General features: G+C 42.9%; 2 protein-coding genes across 2 annotated transcripts; both read left to right on the top strand.

Moving 5' to 3' along the window:
• Nucleotides 1-1,602: 1,602 nt before the first annotated feature.
• Nucleotides 1,603-3,210, top strand: LOC130254333 (serum amyloid A protein-like). The gene is made up of 4 exons (XM_056493750.1): nt 1,603-1,689; nt 2,002-2,145; nt 2,453-2,591; nt 3,006-3,210. Exons 2-4 carry the CDS (start codon nt 2,028-2,030, stop codon nt 3,145-3,147), a joined length of 399 nt encoding a protein of 132 aa, XP_056349725.1. The 5' UTR covers nt 1,603-1,689; nt 2,002-2,027; the 3' UTR covers nt 3,148-3,210.
• Nucleotides 3,211-3,522: 312 nt separating this feature from the next.
• Nucleotides 3,523-13,398, top strand: SAAL1 (serum amyloid A like 1). Its single transcript, XM_056493582.1, has 12 exons — nt 3,523-3,682; nt 3,876-3,989; nt 4,926-5,009; nt 6,653-6,732; nt 7,110-7,169; nt 7,416-7,531; nt 8,615-8,798; nt 9,070-9,152; nt 9,297-9,506; nt 10,309-10,505; nt 10,981-11,073; nt 11,651-13,398. The coding sequence occupies exons 1-12, from the start codon at nt 3,566-3,568 to the stop codon at nt 11,741-11,743; spliced, it is 1,431 nt and encodes a 476-aa protein (XP_056349557.1). The 5' UTR covers nt 3,523-3,565; the 3' UTR covers nt 11,744-13,398.
• The last annotated feature ends 11,544 nt before the right edge of the window (nt 13,399-24,942 follow it).

Below are 24,942 nucleotides of genomic sequence, written 5' to 3'. Positions count from 1 at the left end.
AGCATAACACTCAAAATATCCTCTATGGTCCTGAGTGAGTGAGCTCTTGAAGGGAAGAAGTTCCTTAGGTCAGTTTTGAAGGCAATGCTTGTTCTAAGTCCCTGGGCAAAGAGCCACATGCCTGTACCCCAGCTTACAGGAGTCATTTTCCTTGTTTTTGAAGAACCAAAACGGTGACAGACAAGGCTACTTGCAGCCATCAGAGAAGGCACTTGTGCTGCCGTGTACTGCAAGGATGTCATCAGGATGTGAACAGAGTTGCAGCAAAACAAAACACTCAGCTGCAGCAGCTGAGCTCTTACACTGTGAAGTATCAGGTTCAGGGGTGCAATGGGACAAAAATCTGTGCTCCCTGCTTTTTGCTAAGTTTCCTAGTCGATTTGGTTTAGATTGTTGTTGCAAATCGTTCCATTCTGAGATACATCACATTATAGAGTATCTGTCCTGCTGCTCTGGGCCTGTCTATGGAAAAATGTCCATTCTCCCCTGAAGCTAACTTTTTGACAGAAGTCCAGTAACACCTGAGGAAGTTACTGTTTGACACTGTATTAGCTTTATTGCACCTCTTACAACTCATGCTTCTGCCCTGCAGCTCCTGGAGCAGATGTTTTACAGTGGCAGAGTTGTGAGTGGGGCAGCTACCCTTAACTCTTCTGAGGGGAACGTAAGCTGCTTTCCTAGACTGCTAAATCATTTACAAGGCCACACAATGGGGACACCTCCTGCACACTCAGTCTCCAGTGCAGCTGCACTCAACCCTGGAGTTTTCTGCAGAGGAAAGGATTGTGTCAAGTTGTTAACCAAGGGAAGTGAGCAGGCTTTAGGTAGGGAGAGCACAGTGGGTACTTAAACAGTGAACCATGCTAATAGGGCCAGATAGATGATTTAAAATCCAGCGGGATTGTGACTGTATGGATCTGAATTTCCCCTTAGGCAAAATATTTACTGCTGCACCCAAAACTTTCCACCTGAGCCTTGTGGAGCCACTGTTGCAGGAGGGTGTCTGGAGTCCCTTGAGAGGCGTCTGTGAGAGTAAGCCAAGGCAAGATGAACCATTCAGAGCCTCTTGATGGTCTGTGTGTCTATGCTATCTTAGACCATTATCAGCAGGGATATAAGTGTATGCAGCTTGCTTTGCAATGGAGTTAAGAGCAATGCTTCACATTTTCCATTTAGTTAACTCTGGAATTCATCTGGCAATCCCAGCATGCATGGGAATTTCATTTAGCTGTTCTTGCAACCTTTCTGGTAATGCAGCTCACCGTTCCTTGTGCACAGACACAGACCTGACCTGTGTTTCAATGTGCAGTCATCCAGGCACCTTCCCCTCTGAGCTTTGTTCAGTCCAAATCCAAACAAAAGTGTCACCCTAAAGGCAACAGTAACACCTCAAGCACACAGAACTCTTCAGCCTCCAAGGCAGTTTGTCAGTCTGGTTGTTATGAGGGGCAAATAGTCTGAAGGACAGCTGAAGAAAAATTGTGTAACAGGAGCTATGAACTTTCAGTAAGGACAAGGACAGGTTTCCAGTAATGATTTTTGTGTTGGGACTGCTGATGGGGATTTCCCAACCATGGGTATCCTTTCCAGTTTCCTCTTTTGAGGGATTTGAATTGCTTATAAATACCCTCTGAGTCTGAGAGCACACGAGACGATCTCCATCTCCTCTGGCTTTGCCATTCTGCAGTGGTGAGTGATACTCTGAATTTGTGAGCTGTGTGCTGTGTTTTGAGGTGGTATTTGGGAGCAGGACCAATGCTTTAGCACCTGGGGCTTCTTTGTACTCATGACAGAAGCAGCAGGGAGTGCTAAAATGCAGGTTTCTCATGTACACCTGCTTTTTTTGTGAAGCTTGTTGAAGCATGGAGGGCACTGCTCCTTGCAGGAGGAGAAGGGGGTCCTGGGCGAGCCCTCAGTGCTGGGGCAGCAGCTGGGCACAGCTGGGGGTGTGGTGGGTTCTCAAAGGTGCTCCAGAGCTGCTCATCTCTCTCTGTCTCCCAGCTCCCTGTCAGGCTTGGCCAGGAACCATGAGGCTCTGGGTCTGCGTCGCGTTGCTCTTCACTGTTCTGTGTGCAAGAGCTGAGAGACCAAGGATAGTCCAAGGAGCAATCCGAGCTGGACAATTTGTCCGGGATGCAGTGGGAGGTAAGCTGCTGTTCCCAGGGGCCCTTCCCTCAGGAACCCCCTCCCCAAGCTCAGGCTACAGCAGTCAGTGGTGCAGTCCTCAGAGCTGGGAAATCTGCAGCTCCACGCCAGAGACCCTGCTGGTTTCTGCTGCTGGACAAGGGCCTTGATCAGCCCCCACAGGTGCTTTCTGTGGGCACAGCTCTGTGCAGAGGTTGATGTGGAGCAGTGCCTCGCTCTGTTCCTGCTCCTGACTGAAATGGTACCGATCTATTTCTGCTGTGACTCTTTCAAGTCCACATCATGTCCGTTTCTCTGCTTTCATCAGGGGCGAGGGATATGTACAGAGCATACAAGGACATGCGTGAGGCAAATTACAGAGGAGCCGACAAGTATTTCCATGCCCGTGGGAATTATGATGCTGCCCGGAGAGGACCTGGGGGTGCTTGGGCAGCGAGAGTGATCAGGTAATGGAGTGTGCTTGGCTTGTTAACAGTGAGTTATTAGGGATGCAGGCACTCCAGCTGGAGGGAGGTCCTTTTTGACGTGTACTCAGCTTTGCACCTAGAAGGATGGCAGAGGGGAGGAGAAGCTGGGCTCTATAGGAATGGTGCCATGTGAGCATGAATCTTTCTTCTTGTCTTCTGGAGAAGGCAGATTCCTCTCTCAGCATATCTGATAAGGAACTCTTTCATTGCTGGTTCATTTCCCGACATAACAGATTTGGATTCCACCGCGGGCTCTCAGACAAAGGCCGAGTGCGTGCTTGCATCTCACCTTGAGCAGCCCTACGGAAACTCAGTTTCTCTTGAGTGAAGGCACCAACACAAGGCTGAGTGAGATGCAGTCTGTTCAAGTGGCCTTTTTTTCCTTCCCCGCAGCGACGCCCGGGAGAACTGGCAGAGCGGTGTGAGCGGCAGAGGCGCCGAGGACACCCGGGCGGACCAGGAGGCGAACCGGTGGGGCCGGAGCGGCGGGGACCCGAACCGCTACCGGCCCAAGGGGCTGCCCAGCAAATACTAGCGCTGTCCTCCGCTGCTGCCACACCTCTCTTTGTACAGCCTAATAAAGAGATCCTCCTGAGAACTGTTCCCTTCTCTGCGAGCATCCATCCTCCCGGGCGTGCGGGGCTGCGGGGCGGTGGTGTCGGGGCATTCGGGGCTGCCAAAGGGACCCGCGGGTGCTCTGGGGGCGCAGGTGCCGCTCCCCGCGGAGGGGCGGCCCTGGGAGGGCGGATCCCGGCACGATCCTGTCACAGTCTGGTTGTGATCCTGTCACGGTCCCGGTGCGGTCCTGGCACGGTCTCTGCACGGTCCTGGCACGGTCCCGGTGCGGGCCCGGGCGCGGCAGCGGCCGCCGGTGGGCAGGGGGCGCTGTGGGGCCGCGGGCGCCGCTCTGGCCGCGCCGCCGCCTCGCTGCCCCTCACGGCTGAGGGGCCACCATGGACCGCAACCCGTCGCCGCCGTGCAGCGATGCGGAGGAGGAGGAGGGGGACGCGGTGGGGAACACGGTGTACAGCAAGCACTGGCTCTTCAGCGTCCTCACCCGCCTCATCGAGGTGCGCGGCTGCCGGGAGGGAGCGGGCGGCGGGCCCGGCGTCGGTCAGCGCCGGGTGGGTGCGACGCGACCGCTCCCCGGGCCGGGGGGGACACCCGGGGGCACAGCGGGGACACGGTGGGAAAACACCTGGGAACCCAGCGGGGGTGCCGGGGCTTCAGCCGGGTCGTCTCCCCCGCCCCGCTGTGTCCCAGGTCATCGCCCCCGCGGAGCCGGAGCCCGCCGCCAGCCCCGAGGGAGCCCGGACGGAGCTGGACGAGGAGATGGAGAATGACATTTGCAAGGTGTGGGACATGTCGATGGACGAGGTAGGAGCCTCGTGTGCCCCAAGTGTTCGGTCAGCGTGGTGCTGGCAGTGGGAGAAGCCGGGAATCAGCTCGTTCCGGCGTGTTGGGCAGGGTGAGGCAGCACCAGCCGGGCTCTGCGTGGAGCCTGCGCTGGAAAGACGAGCAGGGGCAGGGCAGCAGCTGGAATTAACTCGGGTGCCCAGCCTGTGTCTTCAGCATGTGGATTATTATATTGATGCCATCTCGAAACAGGCATATGTTCCTTTAGGAATTGTCATACGTCCATTGGCATAGCTTCTCTCTGATAAACAGCCTTTCAAAGTTTAGCTGCAGGTTTGCAGTGGCAGTGCAACACATCTTATTGGTATTTTTCTCAGCATTCTCGAACACTGGAACAAATTCTCTCTCTCTCTCTCTATATATATATATACTAGTTTAAGTGTTATTATTTTATTCCCTAACTTGTTGCTCAGATTTTTTAAATAAACATGGCATATGGGTCTTTTACTCCCAAACAGAGAACTAATCTAGTTTTTTAATGTGGTAAAATGAGGACGAGATTTCCTCTTTTGTATTTTCCATTTTTATTCCGGTCAAGTGCTAATAGCAATCCCTTCACTTGCTTCTTTTTTATATGTCATGGTAACGTCATGCCTTAAGACTGAATTCTGGTTGAGTGTCTGTTTCTGTTGAGATGGGGAGCAAATTTCATTTTCTTGCAAGTGTGACTTTTTGGTTCATTCTACAGCAAATCACTGGCATGCTGAATCACCTGAGGGTGGCTTGCTGGCCGTATTGAAAAACAAGGATTATTGGTGTTAGGTGTTGGCAGATAACAAATTTCTTGTAGTGAGTCTGTCATCTCTTTGATCCAGTCCTTGTGCTGTGGGAACACATTAGATTTTGTGTTTGGAAATTGTAGAGGTCCATTTACTTCTCCATTCACTTTCTCCACAGGATGTTGCTTTATTTCTTCAGGAATTCAATGCCCCTGATATATTCATGGGAGTTTTTGCCAAGTCCAAATGCCCTCGCCTAACTGTAAGTATGGGCTGTCAAAAAGCTGTCCTGTGTTAATAGCAACAGTAGATAGATCTGTACATGCATTTACATTTATGTCTCTTTTCTCATTGCATGTGTAATGTAAAAGGGGAAGCGGAAAAAAACACAAAATCAAATAAAATGCTTTTTCACTGTTTTTAACATGGTCTAATCAGTAAGAATTGTGGTGATGCTGAAGCTGGTACGTGTCTGCTCACACATCCTCATCTAGATACAGCAATGAAGGACTGAGTTTATCAAACATAGTTATAAGACCTGTTATAAAACCCAGCAGTCTGGCCTTTTTTTTCCTTTTGACTTGTTTCATGATTACTGAACAGAAATGGTCATGAATTTGTTTAGTCAGACCTACAAAAGTGTGGTGGTTTCACCCTGGCTGGAGGCCAGGTGCCCACCAAAGCTGCTCTGTCACTCCCCTCCTCAGGACAGGGAAGGAAAAAATACAACAGGAGGCTCATGGGTCAAGATAAGAGCAGGGAGAGATCACTCACCAGTTGCTGTGCTTTGTCATGGACAAAACAGACTCCACTTGGGAAATTAATTTATTACCAATCAAATCAGAACAAGATAATGTAACATAAACACAAAAACATTACAAAAAGCAGTCTTGGGAATTATTAAGACACCAATACTTTTTTTTTTTTTTAATTTTCCACTTGTTTTGATGTCACTGATTTCCAGCTTGTTCTACACAGTGCACTGCAGGACTCAAGATAGGATTTTCAAAGGTATTCAGTGTTGGTGTAAATCCTCTTTCTCAGAAGTTACCAGATGCTTTACTCCAGGAGATGAGTAGAGACAAATAGAGCTTTGAAAGTTTAATACTTTTTCTTTGGAGAGTACAACCCAAATTTGCAAGTGAGTGCAAATTGGCTGTCACAGCTCCTTTCATGAAATAGTGTTTGCTGGAGTAATTGCCTGCTGTAATTTATCAGAAGTAATAGCATGTTAATAATTAAGAAAACAACCTTAGTAGAAAGAGTTGATTTCTGGCTTTAAATTGCTGCAAACTAATGACTTACTTTGTTTTAGCACCAGTCACCTGCAGGTATTTTGAAGCTCTTCTGGTCCCCTTTACACAAGTGTGCATCCTCTTAATGATTATCTTGGCATGAATATCCTAATGGGATGCACTGCTTTGGGGTTTGTTTTTTAATTTTATTTTATTTTAGATCTCTTTAACCAGAAATTTGGCTTTGCTGGAAGCTTGTATTAAGATCCCTTCCTTTTGTGAGCAAGTGAATATCAGTGAGGGTCACATTTATGTAGTGATATTTTTGTTTTAGGACTCCTTTTTGCTTTAATAACAGGGTTGTCAAATTAGCTTCAAAACAGTATAGAAAGAATAGGCAAGCAGCACTCATTTCAAGACACATTTGCTTTTATGGAACACCTTAAGATCTAAGATCTAAATATCTGCAAAGTACTTGAGTGTGTTTTAGTCTAGTCTGATAGAACAAAAAAATCTGTATGGAATCTGTGGAAGAATTAGTATCTTTGTCATGAAATCAGTGGGTCATACAAGCTTGGAAATCAAACTGGGAAACATCTTTGTCTTATGGCTCTGGAAGTGAAATTGTGGATTTGGAGTTGTGTCATTATACTGTGTTTTGAATTTCCAGGAAATCTGTGTGGGAATACTAGGGAATATGGCTTGTTTCCAGGACATCTGCATGTCCATTAGCAAAGATGAAAATCTTGGGTAAGTGTCTGTGTGCTTTGTACATGAACAGGTACTGCTTGCCTGGACTCACAATCAGAAAATTAATGTCAGAGAAGGATCTAAGCTTGCCTGCCAAGCCTCAACTTCATTCATAACTTTTGGCTGACCATGTTTGTGTGGAAAGTGTTCAGGAAAGGAAGAAAGGGAACAGACCAGTATTTTTAGGGATTTTTAATCACCAATCAAGTTAGTTTCTGAGTTTGGTGGTCTTGAGATACTGAAGTGAATGCACAGTTAGGAAAAGCTGACTTTAATCTCAGAACATGGCTGCAGTTGTGAAATTAACCTTTTTATACCTTTTTTAAAAATAAAGATGGATTTTGCTAACTTTTTTTCTCTGCTTTTTCTCCTTAAAGCCAAGTGTTACTGCAACGTTTGTGTGATTCAGACTCCCCAACTCTTCTGGAAACAAGCAGGTAGGACATCTCAGAAATTAATGCATCATTAGTGTAGTTCTGCTGTGCTCTGGGGAGAAAACTGACAAATAGGTTCACTATTTTATTATCCTCTCATCCTTTCCTTTTATTGTTTCTGCATTGTTGTGGAATCACTTTACTGTGATTTAGACTCCCATTTCCACTGTCATTTTTTTGGATTTACACTTGTACAGCTAAAAGGAGTGAACTGGCTTCTAATTTGTGAAATGGGGAATTCTTGCCTAGGTTGTTGTTAACTTGCCTCTCCCAGCCTGAGGTGGCCAATGTCTGGGTGGAGAGGATCCGAGAAAATCCTTCTGTGTATGACTGTGTTTGCTTTATCATGTCCAGCTCTACAAATGGTAAGTTGCCAAAATAAGCTGGGATGTAGTGAGTGTTTGCAGAAGGAAAATAAGAGCTGAAGTTTGCAATTTCAAAGACAAATGTTTTCAGTTGGGTTAATTCCTTTAAAATAAAGGAAACCTTGTGAGTTTAAAGAACACCAAACCAATGTTCTCCTTTTGCAGGGTTATAAATACAAATAAAACCAGCCAGAAAAGCACTCATAGAGAAAGAAGAAAGCTCTGGGGGGGATCAAAATATGTTTAATTGAAGAAATTGTTATTTACCACAATAAAAGAAAGTAGGTAGTCCTCATTCAGGGATATACATATGTAATTTTTGTACCTTGAAACAAGACCTCATTTAATTTATTTTTTTTTAAAGTCAGATATGAGTTTTCTATTTTTGAAACTACTGTATCTGTGGAATGTGAACTGGAGAAATGGTTCAGTTACTCTGGCAGCTGAATACTATGCAGGCTTTGGGTATGCAGACAGTGCTACACAAATCTCTTTTAGCACTAATTTAGTAAAAACCACACCAACCACCTAAAAATGGAAATATTTTGAACAGCATTTATGTTTAACATCCAGCTCAGATGTAGCAGCAGTTGTCATTTGTCAAGGAACCCTAATAAAACACCTTTTTCCATTTTTTTATCAATTTTTAAAATGCAAATTCTCAGAAATACTGCTCCATCCTATTGAAGTAACAGATCTGTTTAAGTAAAATGCAGATTGGCAAGTGGAAGATTAGCATGCAAGTGCATATCCAGTAACAAATCTTGAAAAGTTTTACTCCAGAAAGAGGAGTTAGGACTTTTCAGGAACATAGAGTCTCTTTGCATAGTAAAATTACTGCTTCACATTTGGCATGACAAAGTGGAAGGTGTCAGTGGACTTTACAACAATCCTTATGCATCAAACTCTTTACCTGGTCTTTGCCACATAAAGGGATTAAACATAGCAACCAGTCACAAAGAAAATGAATTTATTTCAGCCTGAATTTCCTCTGAATACTTGTATATACTAGCATTTTGTGAGCTAATTTTGCTCTTCATTTTTAGTTTTGTTGAAGTAAAAAGAGTATTTTCTCTTGTGCAGTTGACTTGCTGGTGAAAGTGGGTGAAGTGGTGGACAAGCTCTTTGATCTGGATGAAGAGCTGATGTTAAACTGGATCAAAAATGGCACTTGTCGCTCTGTGGGACCATCTGTGGATGATTCCCCTGAAGAACTTCCAGACTTTAAGATTGTGCCTTGTATACTTGAAGCAGCCAAGCAAGTCCGGTATGGGACATTTCTTATTGGTTTCATGGCTGGGGAGATTCCCTATAACCTTGTAAGGCCTGTGCCCAAACATCTTGCTTTTAGTGGGAACAGCACAGTTTGATAGATCACTGGGTTATGTTTTCCTGGACTTATGGTTTAAATAAGTTAACATGTTTGTTTGCAAAAGGAGTGGCAGTGATTGCTGATGGGCTTCTCTGTGACTAAAACACAGAATATAAGCTCAGTAAGCAGCACCTTAATTTGTCTTTTTGATGTTTGTTCTGTGTAGATCAGATAACCCAGAAGGACTGGATGTTTATATGCATATCCTGCAGCTCCTGACCACGGTGGATGAGGGTATCCAAGCTATTGGTAAGAACCTGGAATTGCTACATGTGAGGGGGCCAAGAGAGGCTGTAACTTCTGGATCATCACATATTTATTGGGGAGAACAGAAATTCACGTACTTGAATTAAATTTGTTGGGTTGGTGGGTTCTCTTTCTTTCTTTCTCAAGTGCAGGCTCCTGATGGAGGAAAAGAGACTTGGAGTTTGCTTTATGACCTTGTTTGCCAGGAGCTTTGCCAGCCAGATGATCCACCCATCATTGTGCAGGAGCAGAAGACTGTGCTGGCCTCTATTTTGTCAGTGCTGTCTGCTATGTTTGCTTCACAGACAGAGCAGGAATACACCAGGATGAGGAAAAGCAAGTCATGCTTTTTTCTGGGTTTTTTTTTTTGGTTGTTGTTGTTTGGTTTTTTTTTTAAAGTTAATATTCACAGTTGGCTTTATGTGGGTGTGGAAAATGGTTCAATTCAGTGACATTGCATACAGTAAGACTCTTCCCTGGTTACTCAAAATCACAGCTGGCCCAAAGTTCAGTTACTGGGTGGGCTGTAAATTCTGAGGAGTTACAGTACCAGAATCTACAGATTCTGCTCAGTCTTCTCCATTGGGTGAATTAATGAAAATTGAGAATTTATTTTTGCTAAAATATAGTGATACATTATTACATTATTATTTTATACATAACGTATACTACATATATTTTTATGCAGTAATTTAATTTTTTTTTTAATAAGGGAGATTCTGCACTTACCTAAATCCCTCTATCATTTCTTACTTTTCAATTATTTAGAATTAAAAGCCTGTCTTGAGAATGTGAGTCAGGGTCACCTGCAGCAGAAAGATGCTGTGCAGTTAGGTTTGTCACACAGGATTATCTGGATGCAAATTTAACATACTGCCCCCATTGGGTACTACCAAAGACAGTTTCCTTCTCCTTACACTGGCATATAGTTTTTATAGATAGAGGTCAGCTTGCAGGAAAAATTATTTGAGTTTTCTACTACTTTTCCACTTGCTTCTTTAAAACTGTCTTTGAGTAACAAAACACAACACTGTCAGAATATACATTCCTTTGGCTTTTGTGTAAAATCTGCTGGTGTGTTTCAAAATTCTAATGCCTTGAAAGGATGGACAAGAATTTTCAGTGTTAAAGTTCACTGTTCTTGTTACTTTGTATTAAGATATGCCGCTGATTGGGAGCTTGATTCGTATTTTACAATACATGGAGGGCTGTGGGAAGAGAGCTGTTGAGAACTCCAAGGAGTCCGAGCAAGAGGAGACTGAAAGGACTGATGTAAATGAGGAAGATTTCCATTTAAAAATTTTGAAGGATATTTGCTGTGAATTACTTTCCAATATGCTTCAAGAACTAACCAAGGTAAAAATAAACAAAATTATAGTAGGGATTTCTGCAGAGTAGAGTATTTACTATTTCTGTGGACATTTCTCTATGCAAGTGCAGTTGCTAACTGGGAATTGATTAGAGAATCAACCAGAAGTAACAACTTGTGTGGGAGATGGGAGGAACATAGGTTTTCTGAGTTGTGTGCCAAGAATGATAAATTCTATACATAAATGTTGCCCTTTCTTTTGAATGAAAGTTTATTTAAGAAAAGGAAATACTGTCAATATATAATCTTACCTTCTCAGCTGAACCTTTGTAATTATGGAAGCATTCAGGTTAAGAGACTTGTGATGTATGAGCTTTCACAGCCTTTTGTATCAGATGTGTCTGGTTTACTCTGAGAACTGTAAGTTCTGGTTGTTTTACCCATTTTAAGAACAAAGCACATTCTGTAGATGTTCTTTCAACAATTGTTCATGACATGCTGGTTGTATTTCTGATTTTCCAGGAGAATACCTTAGAAGGACTGCACCAGGGACACCTGAATGAGCAGACATGTTCCTGTGCTTTTCAGAATCTCCTACCTCTGTATTTTGCTTCGGTGAGTATGTGAAAAGGTCTGTGACACAGCTGAAAAGGTGCTCCTTGGGTGGCAGGACCTTTCCAAATCTGATTTACAAACAGGACAGGATTGCTCAGGCACAGAGTATCCAGTCCCAGACAGACTTACCCCTATGTCTGCTCTGCCTCACTACAGCCAGAGCTTTGCTGAGATCATTGGCTGATGCCAGGGCCAAACTGTGCTAACATGGATGCCTGAAATTTATCCTAGCTGAAAATTTGTCCTGTATATTTTTATAGAAGGATTATCCTAAATATTTTTCATAGGGAGCTTTTCCTGGGTGAGAAGAGTTTCTGTGTTTCTTTTAAACAAGGAAGTAAGGGATTGAGGAAAGTGGTACCATTTCAAAATTTAGACCAACTGGTATTGTGGGGTTTAGGAGGAAAGTAGCTACTGTGGGGCATTTTCCATTTTTCATTGCAGTGGCTCTTTTTGGCTGCTCATATTTGGAAAGTACAGAAGTAGGAAGAGCCCCTGTGCCAGTATAAGAATTCTGTGTTCCATGCAAGTTGGTTTTGGGTTATTTTTTCTCCTTGTGTGTGTTTTTTATTTCCAGGTGGAGAGTTTCCTTGAAGTCCTGCGTGAGGCTGATCAGACACTTGCTGACAATCTAGAAAAACGTTTCCCAAGCCTGAAGGTTCACACCTAAGAATGTACATGAAATATTTTCCTTCCTTGGAATGAAGATTTTCCACTGTTTCATGACAGTGTTTCAGAAATCAAGTTTTCAGTAAATGCAGGAGAATGAGGCAACCTCTTTACCAGCAGGCAGCTTTTAAGAAATATTCTGGGTAGCCCTGATTAACCTAGGGTTAACCTGGTTCTGCAAGGGAAAGGAAATGACTGTAAATCACTTCTGCATCTTCCATCCTGTTTGCTTTGGTAATGAGAGACTGTTGACTTCTAATTGCTCTCCTGCAGAGTAGTTTTCTTTGAATAACTCTCAATTCTGTGCTTTTCAACTGAAGTTGAAACAGCAAAATGAATGAAATGCTCTGAGTAGTTCTTCAACATGGTGCTGGTTTCTTTCAAGTTGCTGTTGACAAAAGGAGGATTGCTTAATAGAAATCCCCCTCGAGCATCTGATAAAAACAGTTAAATTATAGAATTGTTTGGGGATTTTTTTAGATCATATCAATACTTTGAGCAGGTGCTGTAACAGAAATTTTTCATTCTGCTCCTTTCAAATCTTCACACTTCTACTGAAGCCTCATCTTTACTGCAGCTCTGAGGTGGTGTCTCAGTCCTCAGTTCAAAGGATTTGAGAATATTGTTACCAATGGTCTGTGCTGCAGCTTCCAGCCACTGCAGGTAACTGCCCACAGTAAAGAGTTGCAGGGCAGCTTTGGATTCAATCCCTGGTATACTTGCAGACCTTAGGAGTTTTTTGCAGCAGTCTGTGCTTCACTTTAGGAGTGTAACATAGTAATTCCTTCCTTCTTGATTTGTTGTATGAATTATCTCAGAATGGCATGAGAAATACCATGTTTTCCATGGGGGAGCTTAGGGTTCTAGGTCACTTGCAGGAAATTCAGAGTATAATATCCTAAAACTCCCACTTTAATTATATGGTATTTTAACTGCATTGCATTTTTAGATCCTGTGTCTGCATGCAGTGCACCTGACATTCTGAGTCTGAAGAGACAGCACAGCAGTACATCAACTTCCCTGTTCCTGTAAATGAGAGTGGAAAACAACTGGTCTTTACTAGATTTGAGATGTAAAAGCAAATGGGAACCAGAGCATAGAGAATAACTTAATGTCACATACACACATTCCCTGGCTCTCCAGGTTTTACAGACTTTAGTGTTGTGCAGGGCCATGTTGTGTTACCAGAGTTACCTGGACAAATACAGTGGTAAAATAGAGTATGTGTATATATATATATATAACCTTTCCATCCCAACATCCAGTTTTCAAAACCAGTGCAATTCAATCACCCCCTGCCAGCAGCATCTTGGTTGTCAGCAGGGAATCTGGAACTTCAAATACCTGACTTGTGTTGCCAAAAAGAATTGCCATGGTTTATATCAATTTTTGTATGCTATGTTTATTGGAGAAAACTGGTGACTGTGAATCAGATAACAGCATTTTTCATACTACTTGACAGTTTTGGGATATTTTCTTAAACCTACAGATTTGTAATAAAGCTGCTTTTTTAAAAAAAAAACAACTATATGCTTTACTTCATTCTAGTGTCAGTTAAATTTGTTTTCTGAGCCACTAAAGTGTGTCAGTTGTAAGAGGAAAATCAAACCTCTTCATAATGTCTGTGTGCTGTAAAATATATTTTCCTTCACTGGATATTTATTGTAGCTCTTGCTTTCTTTTCCATAGTCATTTTTATGGCTGGAAGTTAACGTGTGTCTCATCCCATAAACTTTTTTTGGATTAGTTTGTCCCCAGCTGTATCATAAGTGTCTTCCACTATAGTGAACAATTATTTCTGGCGTGCATTGCCTGAAATTTGTCACCTGTGAAATCCTGCAGTCGCCATATAATGTAATATAGAAAAAAAAGCTGAGACAGGATCTGTTGTTTAATTTTGTTCCTTCTCCTTTTCAATACACCAATATCCAGTGTTGGCTGGTGAACTGTTAAGTGTTACTGATATCTGGTGCCTGTCATGCAACAGAAAAAATGACTGATGTCAGTGGGACGTGGGAACCCAGGTGGGTCCCATCCTCTTGCTCATCTGCAACAGAAGGAGCTGCAGGAATGGTCAGCCTTGCTTCAGCAGGATGATAATTGAGGTATGGTGGGAATTTTTATCCTTGATAACCACGGTGAGTGGAGACTGGGATTCCCTCTTAGCCCACCCCTTGGGGAGTGAGAGGCTGGTGCCAGGGTAAGTGCAAGGTGACTGTGCCGTGTTTGTGGGGTTCAGAGAGGGAAGAAAGCATTTGTGGGAGTAGGTGGATGATGTGTTTGGAACTGGTGCAGATGTGTTTCATCATTCTGCCAGCAGGGACCTCCCTTGGCCTGTGCTTCATGAGCAGCATGTGTTTGCGGTTTTGGTGGCGTTGGGGTTTTTCTGGGGAGGGGCAGGGAGGGAGACGTTGGGGTTTGAGTTTGGTATTTTTTAAAATTTACTCTCCTAGACCTGTTTTGACACCCACTGGCAAGCCTGAGTTCTCTAGGCCAGTTGATTCAGAATGACTACCTGTCTGTTTACAAGCAGATGAGAAGCTTTCTTCCAGACCAAAGATCTGAGAAATGAGAAGTACTTGTTGCTGCTCTGAACAAAAGCGGGTATCTGAAGCATTGAACTAAAGCAGCAGGAACTCAGTCCTACTTGGACAGAGCTGGATGTGACTTGTGGCATGAGAACAGTCCTAGAAAATTGAGGCAGAAAACAGACTGAAAGGCCTTTTTTAAAATTAGTCTTAAGAGATCCATATAATAATTTCATTCAAAGATAGGATTCTAACATTCTGTTGACTCGACTGTAATGCACATTTGGTATCTTTATCCCACATTGTAACTTTTTCCTGGTGGGACATACCACCACAAAGCCAAATAAACTTGGAATGTGGGGGAAAAAGAACAGTGGCATTGGAGTGCTATATCTTCTCCTTTGGCAGTGCAAGGAGGTGGTTGCTGATATAATGCTTGCCCAATATTCATGATGCAAATTAGTCCTTTCTGATAGGCTAAGCCATGAAACCTAAAAAGCTATTTTCTGTGCTTATCCATATCCATGTCACTCTGCTTGCTCAATTTTCTGTCACTGCTCTTTTAGTCCATATTTTGTCTAAGTGCTGTGTGAGTCCTTTGTAGATGAAACTGCACAGTTACAAACACCTGCCACTGAAACTAAGCTGAATCCAAAAGAAATAATAAGATAAAATCTTTATTCCTAATGAAGTATATTAATAGTTTATTATATTTGCATTAAAAGGTATGGAGATGTTACATTGGTTTTGTTTGGAAAATCTGTGTTCTTTCTCACTACCTTTATTTTGGCTGCTACTGGGAGTTACAAAAGCAGCAGTCTCTTATTTTTCACTGGAGAATTTGCCTTTTTTTTTTCCTACAGCAGAATCTTTTGGTCACAGCAGTTCCCTAATGTATCCTTTTATCCCCCTCAAAACCAAAAGTCCTTTTTCAGTGCTCGCTGTTCACTTTTTGCTTTGTTGGCGATGATGATGAAATTCACGTGCTCTGCCAAAGTCAGTGAGAAAGGAAGAACCTGATACACCTGGGGCAAGGACCAGTCTGCTCTGATGTTATACAATTTCCCAAGACCCCCTGATGTGAAGGCAAGGCCAGGCAGCCACGTGTGTCAGCCCTGCAGTGAGCAAAGCCCCTCAGTCAGAGCCGACGGGGCGTGAGCTGAGCGAACCTGACATCACCAGCGTGGCAAAACAAACCAGGTTATTGCCAACAGCTATCAACAGAGGTTCTGCACTGGGAAATACTGCTCCTACACCTCCTTTTGTTTCCCTCCCTGATTCACTTTTGCAATAAGAACTTGGTTTTATAATGCAAGGAGCTGGCATCTAAGATGGGTAAAAGAACAGGTTTGCTGCCGAGTTGTTTCTGTGGAGAAAATGAATGAACCCAGGGAAAACCCAGTGGGACTCCATTTTTCTTTCTCCCGGGTCATTGCATGTGAGCTTGCATGTCTTAGTGATGGCTCAGTAAAGTCTGAGAGCTGAATTTGATACAAAGGCTACTGGGAAACAGCTTGCAAAGAGAAGGTAACAGTGGTAGAAGGCAGTAATAATAGAGAAAGAAAAAAGATGAAGAAGAGATATTGGAGAAAGAAGGAAAATAGGGAAAAACCTGGAAGAATCTAGACAAAGAGGATGAATAATAAGGGTGATGTTGAAGGAGAAAGGTATTACATATCAGTAATTATGTTAGCATTCTAGATCTCTCCAGGTGGAATAGCTGATGTGCTATCCTGTCACTGATCACATTTTCTGTTTTTAAAGCTGAATTTCCTTTGCAGTTTCTCCTGCTCTTACGGAAATGAGACAAGCTTAAGGTGAACATGAGATCTTAAAAACCACAGCAGGTGGTCTGATGAGTATTGGTGGATTTTTTTTAAATTTCTTTCTTTAATTCACTCACTCTTCCATCTTATTTTTTGCTGGCTGGGTGAGGCATCAGGGAGCCAAATCATGATGGAGGTGAGGCAGTCAGGTATTGCAAGCCTGGCATAGGTTTTGAGTGTGACAGAGGCAAGATGTGAAAGCAGAGTCCTGCTGATGCTTGTGTTGCCCACTGGTCTGCAGCAGCCTGCATCCTGCTCCTGGCACAGGCACAGTGACTGGCTGCATCTTTGTGCCCATGGTAACTTCAGTCCCATGTTGACACTTCCCCAGTTTATGTCCCTTCATCCAGTTTCCAAGGAAATCTTAGAAAAGCAAATGCACCTTGGTATTCTGTGTTGCAATAGTGACAGTTATTTATTCTGTGCTTTAGGTTATGCAAACTTCATTTTAATTTTGCAGTGAGTTTGTATCAATATTATTTTTGTTGTCATGTATATAATTTTTGGTGACAGCTCTGTTTAAAGAAGATGTAACTTTAACAAGCCATCTGTTAACCTTACATAGAAAGGAAATGCTTATGTCAATTATTCCAATGAAATCAGAAAAATAATTTCCTGGCCTCCAGTAGTAGACCAGTCATCCTATCTTCTGTCAATAGGAGGATATTGAAACACACAGGAAATACGTGCACACTTTTATCCTGCCCTGCAATACAGCCACAGTGCTGCATTATAATTAGCCAGTGATGTAAGAAGGTTTCATTTTCCATTAAAACTTCTTTGTAGTGCACAAAGTCTTTTATTCAACATCAGAGAGTTTCCTCATTAGTCAGGTGGGGAGGCTGGACACAGAAACCATGGGAAGACATTTTGAGTTTATGCCAGCCTGATTAGTAAAGATTTTGATTTAATAAGTTAAGAGAATAGAAAAGAAGGACAAACACTTCAGATTAGGTGGGAATCAAAAAACCTGCAAAATTAATCCTTTTTGTCATTTTGGAGGAAGCAATTACAGTGGCTGAATGGAAGGAAGAGCAGTAATGGACAGAAAAGGCTGGAATAATAGGTAAGAGAAAAAATAATGGACAAAAAATGGAAGAGCAAGGGAGGAGTCTGGTTTTGTGAGGTTAGTAGATAGAAGACATTTATAAGTAGACAAAAAGAAACACAGGAAATTGCCTATGAGCTGACAAATGATGTAGGTACAAGGAAACTCTTTGAGAGAGATAAATGTATTGGTACTGTGTAGTGTGAGCTGCTCTCATGGGAAAGTCCCAAACCCAAATGAAAGAAAGATTTGTCCTTTTCCTTCTTCCCTTATTGGAGAGGTTCTCACAACCCTTAAAAGAAGATAGATAGATAGATAGATAGATAGATAGATAGATAGATAGATAGATAGATAGATAGATAGATAGATAGATAGAAAATATACTGGCATTGAGTTGCTCTGGAGAGGGGTCGGAGTTGTCCAGGCCAATTCCTGCACAGTCCATGTGCTTATGGACACAAGCAAGAGCAGCCAGGGGTAACCCTGAGAGTCAAACTTCTTGCAGCTTTCCTGCTTCTCCAGCCTTTCTGGACACCAGAGCAGCTGGGTGAGGGCAGCATCCAGCAGTGTGTCTATGCACATGTCCTTTTGAGCCCATACTGCTCACTTCCCTCTTGTCCAGCACTCAGTGATGAACATAAGAATCAGAACCAGATCTTTTATTGCAGTATTATCACTAACTTCAACCAACAGAGTCTGGAGTCAACCCCCACGATGGAAGTATTGAAAATAACCACACTGCTACTCCACAGCTGTCATCTTTTGCATTAGAAGAGCTCTAAATACTGCAGTGCCATCTGGGAGGCAGACTCATTTCTTGTCCACAGTGTAAAGGTTGAGAGTGCTTTGTTGCTGCTGAATGTGACACAGCATGATGTGATTCCCCACACAGGGTAAAGGAAATGCTGTCATGATTTAATTAACCAATTCTGATCTGCTGATCCCTGAGTTTACTTAGACTTGAAAGAAGTAAATATAATTAAATTAAACAAAGGTCTTCCTTCCCATACATGGGTCCATTTGCTTCTTCCATGAGATGATAAAAAGCTTATGAATAACAGGCACAGTGGTCTTTGTTGTTGTTGACTTAATGCAGAAGGCTGGCAGGAGGAACATTATGCACAGGTGCAGTATGCATGGCATCAGAAGAAGATGATGTGGGTGTTTGAAATTAGTTTTTTAAAATTTGAATTCTAGTGTTAGGTTGCAAAAGGATAAAAACATCATTTCAGTGTCGCCTGTTGCAGTTCAAGGTAATTTTATCAGAAAGTGGTAATGTTTGAGTTGAAACCTTATCATTACAGAGGATAGAAGCAAAAGAGGTTCTAATTCAGTTCTTGGTTTATCCAAAGGTTTTTTTAACTGCCTAGAGCTGTGCAAGCCCTTGGTGCCTCGATGTGATTCTGCAGCAGGTCTGGATGATTTTCCAGCAGCCAGAGGTGGTGCCTGCTCAGCTGTACTGCTCAGTGCCTGCCTGGGCAGCTTTGAGAGCACAATCACAAATTTACAGTGCTTTCTTTGGCCACAGACATTGTGTAAAAGCCTATCCTTGTCCAATCATGGGCTTCCTGCCTCCTCTCAACAGAGCTGTTTCTGCCAGCAGCTGGGACCTGCCTTCTCCAAGCACCACATCTTCATTCCTAGTCCTGTGTCTGTGCTGGAGAGGTTTGTGGAGGGAGGTGTCCCTTTGGGGAAGGCAGTTCCCTTATATTCTACTGCACGTGCTTATGTCATGTGTTTGTCATTCACAAATGACCCAGCACATGGTTGTGCAGATGTCATTTATGGTGTACTATGCCAAATTTACCAGAAAATCTCTGATAACTACATTTACCATGTAGTTTCTCAGATGAATTTGCCCCTGTCTTTTGGGAAGTTAATTCTAGTTTGTATTTTTTTAATTGTGTTAATGGGTAAGAGAAAGTGGGTGAAATGAAGAAGATCAATAAAAATGATAAATCCCCAATCTACTTAATCCCCTTTGTTCACTGGAGTAATTCTCACATCAATCAAAGCCAACATTGATTAACACAACTTGTTCTTGACTAAAATCAGATTTAAAAATGAACTTTTTTCCCATCCTTCCTTTCTAAAAATTGGTACTGTCTTTCCAATTCTCTTCTCCATTTAGTCCCTACAAGCATGTGAATAGGTGAAAATAATTGTGAATAGATGGGAGGCACAGTGTCAGTTCACTAAATATATTCTTGTGAATTGCACTGAGCTCTGCTTCCACTTCTGACAAATCCTCATTAGCCTGTTTTGGTCTACACTTGCATCCTCTTGTCACTGGTAAGTCTGCTCAGAGTTTTCCACCCTAATATTTTATCCATGATCCTGGTTACTGTTTAGCTAATGCTTTCAACCTTAAATAACCCTATAATGTTTTATTTCTCTGAAATAAAATTTTGTACCTAATGTTCCTAAAAGCAAAGCTCTCTAATCAGACAGATGAGACTCATTAGTGTTACATTTCAAGGAGCCTTACTTTGATCCAAACTAATTAATTTTGCCCCAATACAAAATTGTCCTAACTATAATGGGAGCTAAAATCTAATAAGATAAGACAAATTCAGAGGGGGAAAAAACATCTGTCATGAGAACATGGCAAGATGAACAGCTTTTGCCAGTCTTGGAAATGATGATGTATTTCACAGCTCTGAGGCTGGACATTTTACAACTGCCAGTGTGTTTAAAGTTGCTGCTGTGAATTGATGGGTTTACATTGCTGGTTTTCATCCCTGGAGCAAAATGTGACTGTGATTGAATTTATGTTGCTCATGCTGGTCAATGGGCAGTGTCTAGACCAGAGGCTGCCCTCTGTCATCTGTGCTGCTGTGTGATTTCAGGACTTCAGTGGATGGGGGTGTCTGAAATCTGTGAACAGAGAACAGTCCTCTGAGCTCACTTTGTTGTGAAGCCCTGAGGGACTTTAACAGACTGGCTAGGAATGAACAATCTGACCATGTCCTCTGTCTCAGAAAGGCTGATCATCTTCAGCACGGGGTGGAAAACACCAAAAACCTGCTGTAACAGGCAAACCCAGTATCTTCCATGTTTGGGCCTTGGAGCCATCTCTTGATTTCCCTTGGCCAGGCTATGTTTGGGGTGTGTGAAACACATGGCATACAGTCTGCCTGCTTCTTACATTCATCAACTCTAATATTGGACATGCTTTCTAAGTGAGTGTCAGTATGGCAGAGGCTGGTTACTGGCTCCAGCCCATGGTAAGGCTGTGTCAGATGTACCTGGAGAGCTCTTGTTCTCTTTCCTGAGTGGATCAAAGTCTGCTGAATCGCCTTCTGAGCTCTGCTTACTCATATCATTAGAGAGTACAAAGCTTTCTCCTTTGTTGCCTGCTCCACCTCACTCTGAATACACAATATGCTGCTGTTCTACTAATTAGGCCAACAGGCTGGGGTTAACAAACACTCTGTGACTGCTCTTATCAGCAGGTTTATTTATGCATTTGACTATTTTGCTTTGTGTTTGTCTGTGATGTGAAAGCATTGGATAATTCCTGAGGTTTTGTAATGATAATGCAGTAGAAATAATGGTACCAGGGTGGTTCCTCAATGGATGCAGTCCACCTCTACTGCACTTTGTGCTTAAGGGATGGAGAAGTATCAGGACCTGGTCAGAAGTAAGCCCTGGATGCTGTGAGAGGCTGTTTTCAGTGGTGGTAGCTGAGGTTACCTTAGGCTCTTGCACACTCTTCTCTTTTTGGATGCTTTGTCTTTCATTTTCAGGCTGGGCATTTTCAGGCAGAGCCATCAGCACCAAGCAGCTCCTCAGCCTCCCCACCCTTGCCAGGGCTCTGGGGCTGACAGCCAGGATGGGTGCAGTGCAGAGCTGTGACCTGGCTCAGACTGCTGTGAAACCAGCTGTGAGCCTCCCCTGCAGCCCTGCCTGAGCTGCAGGGGTGTGAGCCTGAGCAGAGCAGCATCTGCAGGGCTCAGTGCAGTAATTCCTTGTCCTCTCCAGGCTGCACTGTATTTCCAGGCAGCAGGTAGATCCATTTGTTGAGCTTTTCCACTTGGTTTTCCTCATCCCTGCTTGATGTTTCTGGCTGTTTGCTCTAGTAACACAGGGAATCTTTGCTGGCTGGTAGAGGGACCACATTTAACTTAAGGTGACTTGACCAACCCTAGAAAGATAAAGAAATAAAAGAAAGTTGTATTTGGCACTTCTGTACCCAGTAACTCCAGAGCAACTGGAGCAAAGAGCTCTTTCAGGACTTTGGTTCCCAGCCAGACTACACTTTGGTTTGAAATGTAGTTGACTGATATTAATTTTGTGATATTATTTTCACTAGAAAAAACAAATCAGAGCCTGGTTTGTCCATTGTCCCAGCAGCATCTAAACTAACCTTTTGTAAAGAGTTTACAAAGGTGTTGTTAGGAAAAACTACACTTTATTTGCTCAGAGCAGCAAGTAACTCATGTCACTCGTGATTTTATTTAGCTTTCATGAAATGAAAAATATTTCCTGCCTCAGATGAAAGGGCTAATATTACTTCTTTAAACAGTCCAAAGCAAATATACAAACAGTGAATGGCCTGTTGGCTGGATGTGCTTCAGTAGGTTTACACAGCAGCTCTGGCTTTTCAAAATAAGTGTGCTTGAAGGCTGTTGATGCTACAGCTGGCTGAGTCATGATGAGGGTAATTTACCTCATTGGTTCTTGCACTTTTCATTGGAAAAAGATATTTGTAAATGTTTCAAATAATTGCATAATTTAAATCCTCCTTTTCCTTTTGTCACATGTTAACTGGTTATTAATTAAATGCTTTATTAATTGACAACCATTCAGCAGCATGAATTGTTAACTGATTGCTAAACCACCCCATGGGGATGTGCTTCCCTTCTCAGGGGCTGAGACATCCAGGCATTTCTCAGATGTTACCCTGGGTTCAGGGTGTGACACTGTCACAGCCTCATGCTGGTGAAAGGCTGGGTGAATTGCTCTGGAAAGTGTTTGTTGGGAGGACTGTGGTTCACAGAAGAAGGGAGAAAATGAACGAATTCTCTGTAAAAAGACAGGAATTTCAGACCCATACATTTCTTTGAAAATTTGAAAAGCTTTGGATTTGGAGCTTTTTAACTTCCTGCATTTAGGTAAATGCCACAATGCCAGGTTACCTTGTTTAGGTGGGAGAAGTCAAAAGTTGAGAGAATGAAAGTTAGAAAGTGATTGGAAGTGAGTGCTGTTGCTTAGGTGTTGTGACAATACATGCTTTATAAATATTAAAAATCAATGAAGAAAATGAGCCAGACTTTCAGACCAGCAGTTTTTTGGGCATCAGTATAAAAGGACATTGAATAAATTCAATTAGAATATGAGGAAGATCTGTAAAACCTATAGTGGAAAACAAACTGTGCAGAGGCCTGCATGATGTTCATCTTCGCTTTCCCTGTAACTTCCACAGTGCTTGTCTAATCACCATGAGATTCTTAAGACATGACTTGTCTGCAGCAGTTAATTAACAGAAAGGCAGAGGGCTGTGATTAGAATTTTCAGTTGTGTGCTCTGGAGAAATTAATTATGATTAAAGCAGACTTGGTACTAAGTCGTATTAAGCCTGTTTTGTTCAGGGAGTTACCACTTCATACCTTTTTCTGGAAAAGTTTCAAGTGGCCCCTTTGCCTCAGACAAATGGTCCTGCTTGGAAAGGCAGGTGCCTGGGCCAAATAAAGTCCAAGGGAGTTTGTATCTCAGAAGTGATGTTGTGAAATTGCCTTGTTAGATTAGAGCACTTTCTGCTATCACATGGGGAGATCAGGTAATTCCCACTGATGACCTTGATGGGATTGAGAAGACTTTAGGGCTGACTGATTGTCTCCTTCAGTCTTTCTGCATTCAGGTAGATAATCTTATATTTCAGCAGAAGATTAGTATCCTTACAGAATGTTGTCAACCTGCTTTTCCATGGTTCTTGCCTCACCAGTTCAACAAAATCCTCCTCGAACTCTATCTCTCCCCCAGGGCACAACCCCTGTACTACACTGATTTTTCTTTTTTCCACCTTCTTTTTCTCCTCCCAGACCAGCTTCCTCAGAGTGTGGGTAAATACACAACTTGTGCCATGCTAGAAAGATGTGCCAGGTTAGCTGAGTCCCTACATATTTGACCCACAAAGAGCAAACTTTCACAGGGTGGGAGGAAGAGGAGAGGCAGGGCAGAAGGTTTATGTTGTTGTGTTTCAGAGAACAAAAAGCAACCCTTTACTTTGTGGCTCTCTAGGGAGTGGAAGATCTGCAGGTGTGACAGCCTGATTTTAATACTTCTCATTCTAAAAATCACCAGAGCATTTATCTACAAATGTGTACCCCCAAGTGTCAGAACCACTGTTTGATTGCAAACTCTGCTGTCAAGTTACTGCTTTGAAGAAAAATCTAGAAACTCTCTGAAAACTAGAGCAGAGTCACCTCTGAGCTAGCAGATGGGAAAGAGGAATAGACTCATGGCCCCTTCTGGAGCTGCTTGATGTTACTGGAGCTACTCCAGCAAAGGACTGAGGAAACACTGGGCTTCACCTCACCATTTGGATCTGAATGCAATGGAGGAGAGTTCATTTAATGAGGAATTATGAGGAAAAACGTCATTGAAAGCTATTCTGGTACCTTCATGGTGAGTGCTGCCATGGTTGCTCTGTGCCACTGAGAGAGGTTCTGTGGGAGCTGCACATGGCAAAGCCCTGTCCTGCAAAATGTGATCAGCTTGACCCACTTTTGAGCAGGGTCAGATTTGTGCTCCATCCTCAGGTGCTGATTATCTGTCTGGAGGGCTTTGTCTGCATGAGAGGCTATAAGTGAGAAATCTCTTGCAGGCTTTAGAGAAAAATTAATCACTGTATTGCCTTATCTCTTGTGGCATAAAGGGATGCCTCTCTCCCTATGATTTTGATTCCCCAGTTGTCTCTGTCCTTCACAGCTCCTTCCCACCTCAGGGTCTGTGTAGATTTCTGACATCCCACTGAAAACTTTTGGCCTCTCTTTGCCTTGGTGCTCCTGCAGACCAACGAGGTCACATTTCAGACCTCTTCTGGGTCATTGTTTGCTTGTGCCACCTCCTGCCAGGATGAGCAGGGTAGCTCCTGTGCATTTTTCTGTGTTGTTTGTGTTGTGCTCCATACCTGATTGCTGTGCCATATTCCTCTTTTCTATGGTGAGGGGCCCAAGCCACCATTCTTAAATGGTAGATTATGCTACCAGCTTTTGGGAAAAGGTAGAAATTTTTCTCTGTGTGTAAAAACACAAAGCAGCCACTCTGCTAGTGACACAGTTAGGGTTTCCCAAAACCCTGGAACCTTAGAACAGTGAAGATTCAGCTTCTGGATAAAAACTTTTAAGTAGTTCTCCTATAAAGCCATCCACAGATTCCTAGGAGCTGGAAACCCTATGAGGAGGAGCAGAGCAGGCTCCAGTGAGCACCCAGTGGAAACAGGCTGTGATCAAGCCCATTCATGCTTTGTGGTTCTGCCCTTTCAGACCAGCATTAGCTGTTGTGAGCAAGCACTTCTTACTAAATCAGTGAATCAGCTTTAATCTGCTCCCCAAACTCTGAGCACCCCAGTTACCTCGTTATGTAACTAATAAATTTCATCTTAGGTCAAATTTCCTGGGCCATTCCTGACCTCATTCCCATTGTTTCAGCAGTTATAGGTCAGGCTGCCCATGCATTCTCCATTATTATTGCTTCACTTGAGCTAGGGAAAATTGACAAATTAGTCATATTCTATTATGAGTGTCTTACTGTGTCCATGCTTACAGATTTATCATTAATACCAGGCTCTCAC

Source organism: Oenanthe melanoleuca, chromosome 5, assembly GCF_029582105.1.
Source record: "Oenanthe melanoleuca isolate GR-GAL-2019-014 chromosome 5, OMel1.0, whole genome shotgun sequence".
Taxonomy (NCBI): Eukaryota; Metazoa; Chordata; class Aves; order Passeriformes; family Muscicapidae; genus Oenanthe; species Oenanthe melanoleuca.
The sequence above is the reverse complement of the archived record's forward strand: the minus strand, read 5'-3'. Positions and strand labels throughout refer to the sequence as shown.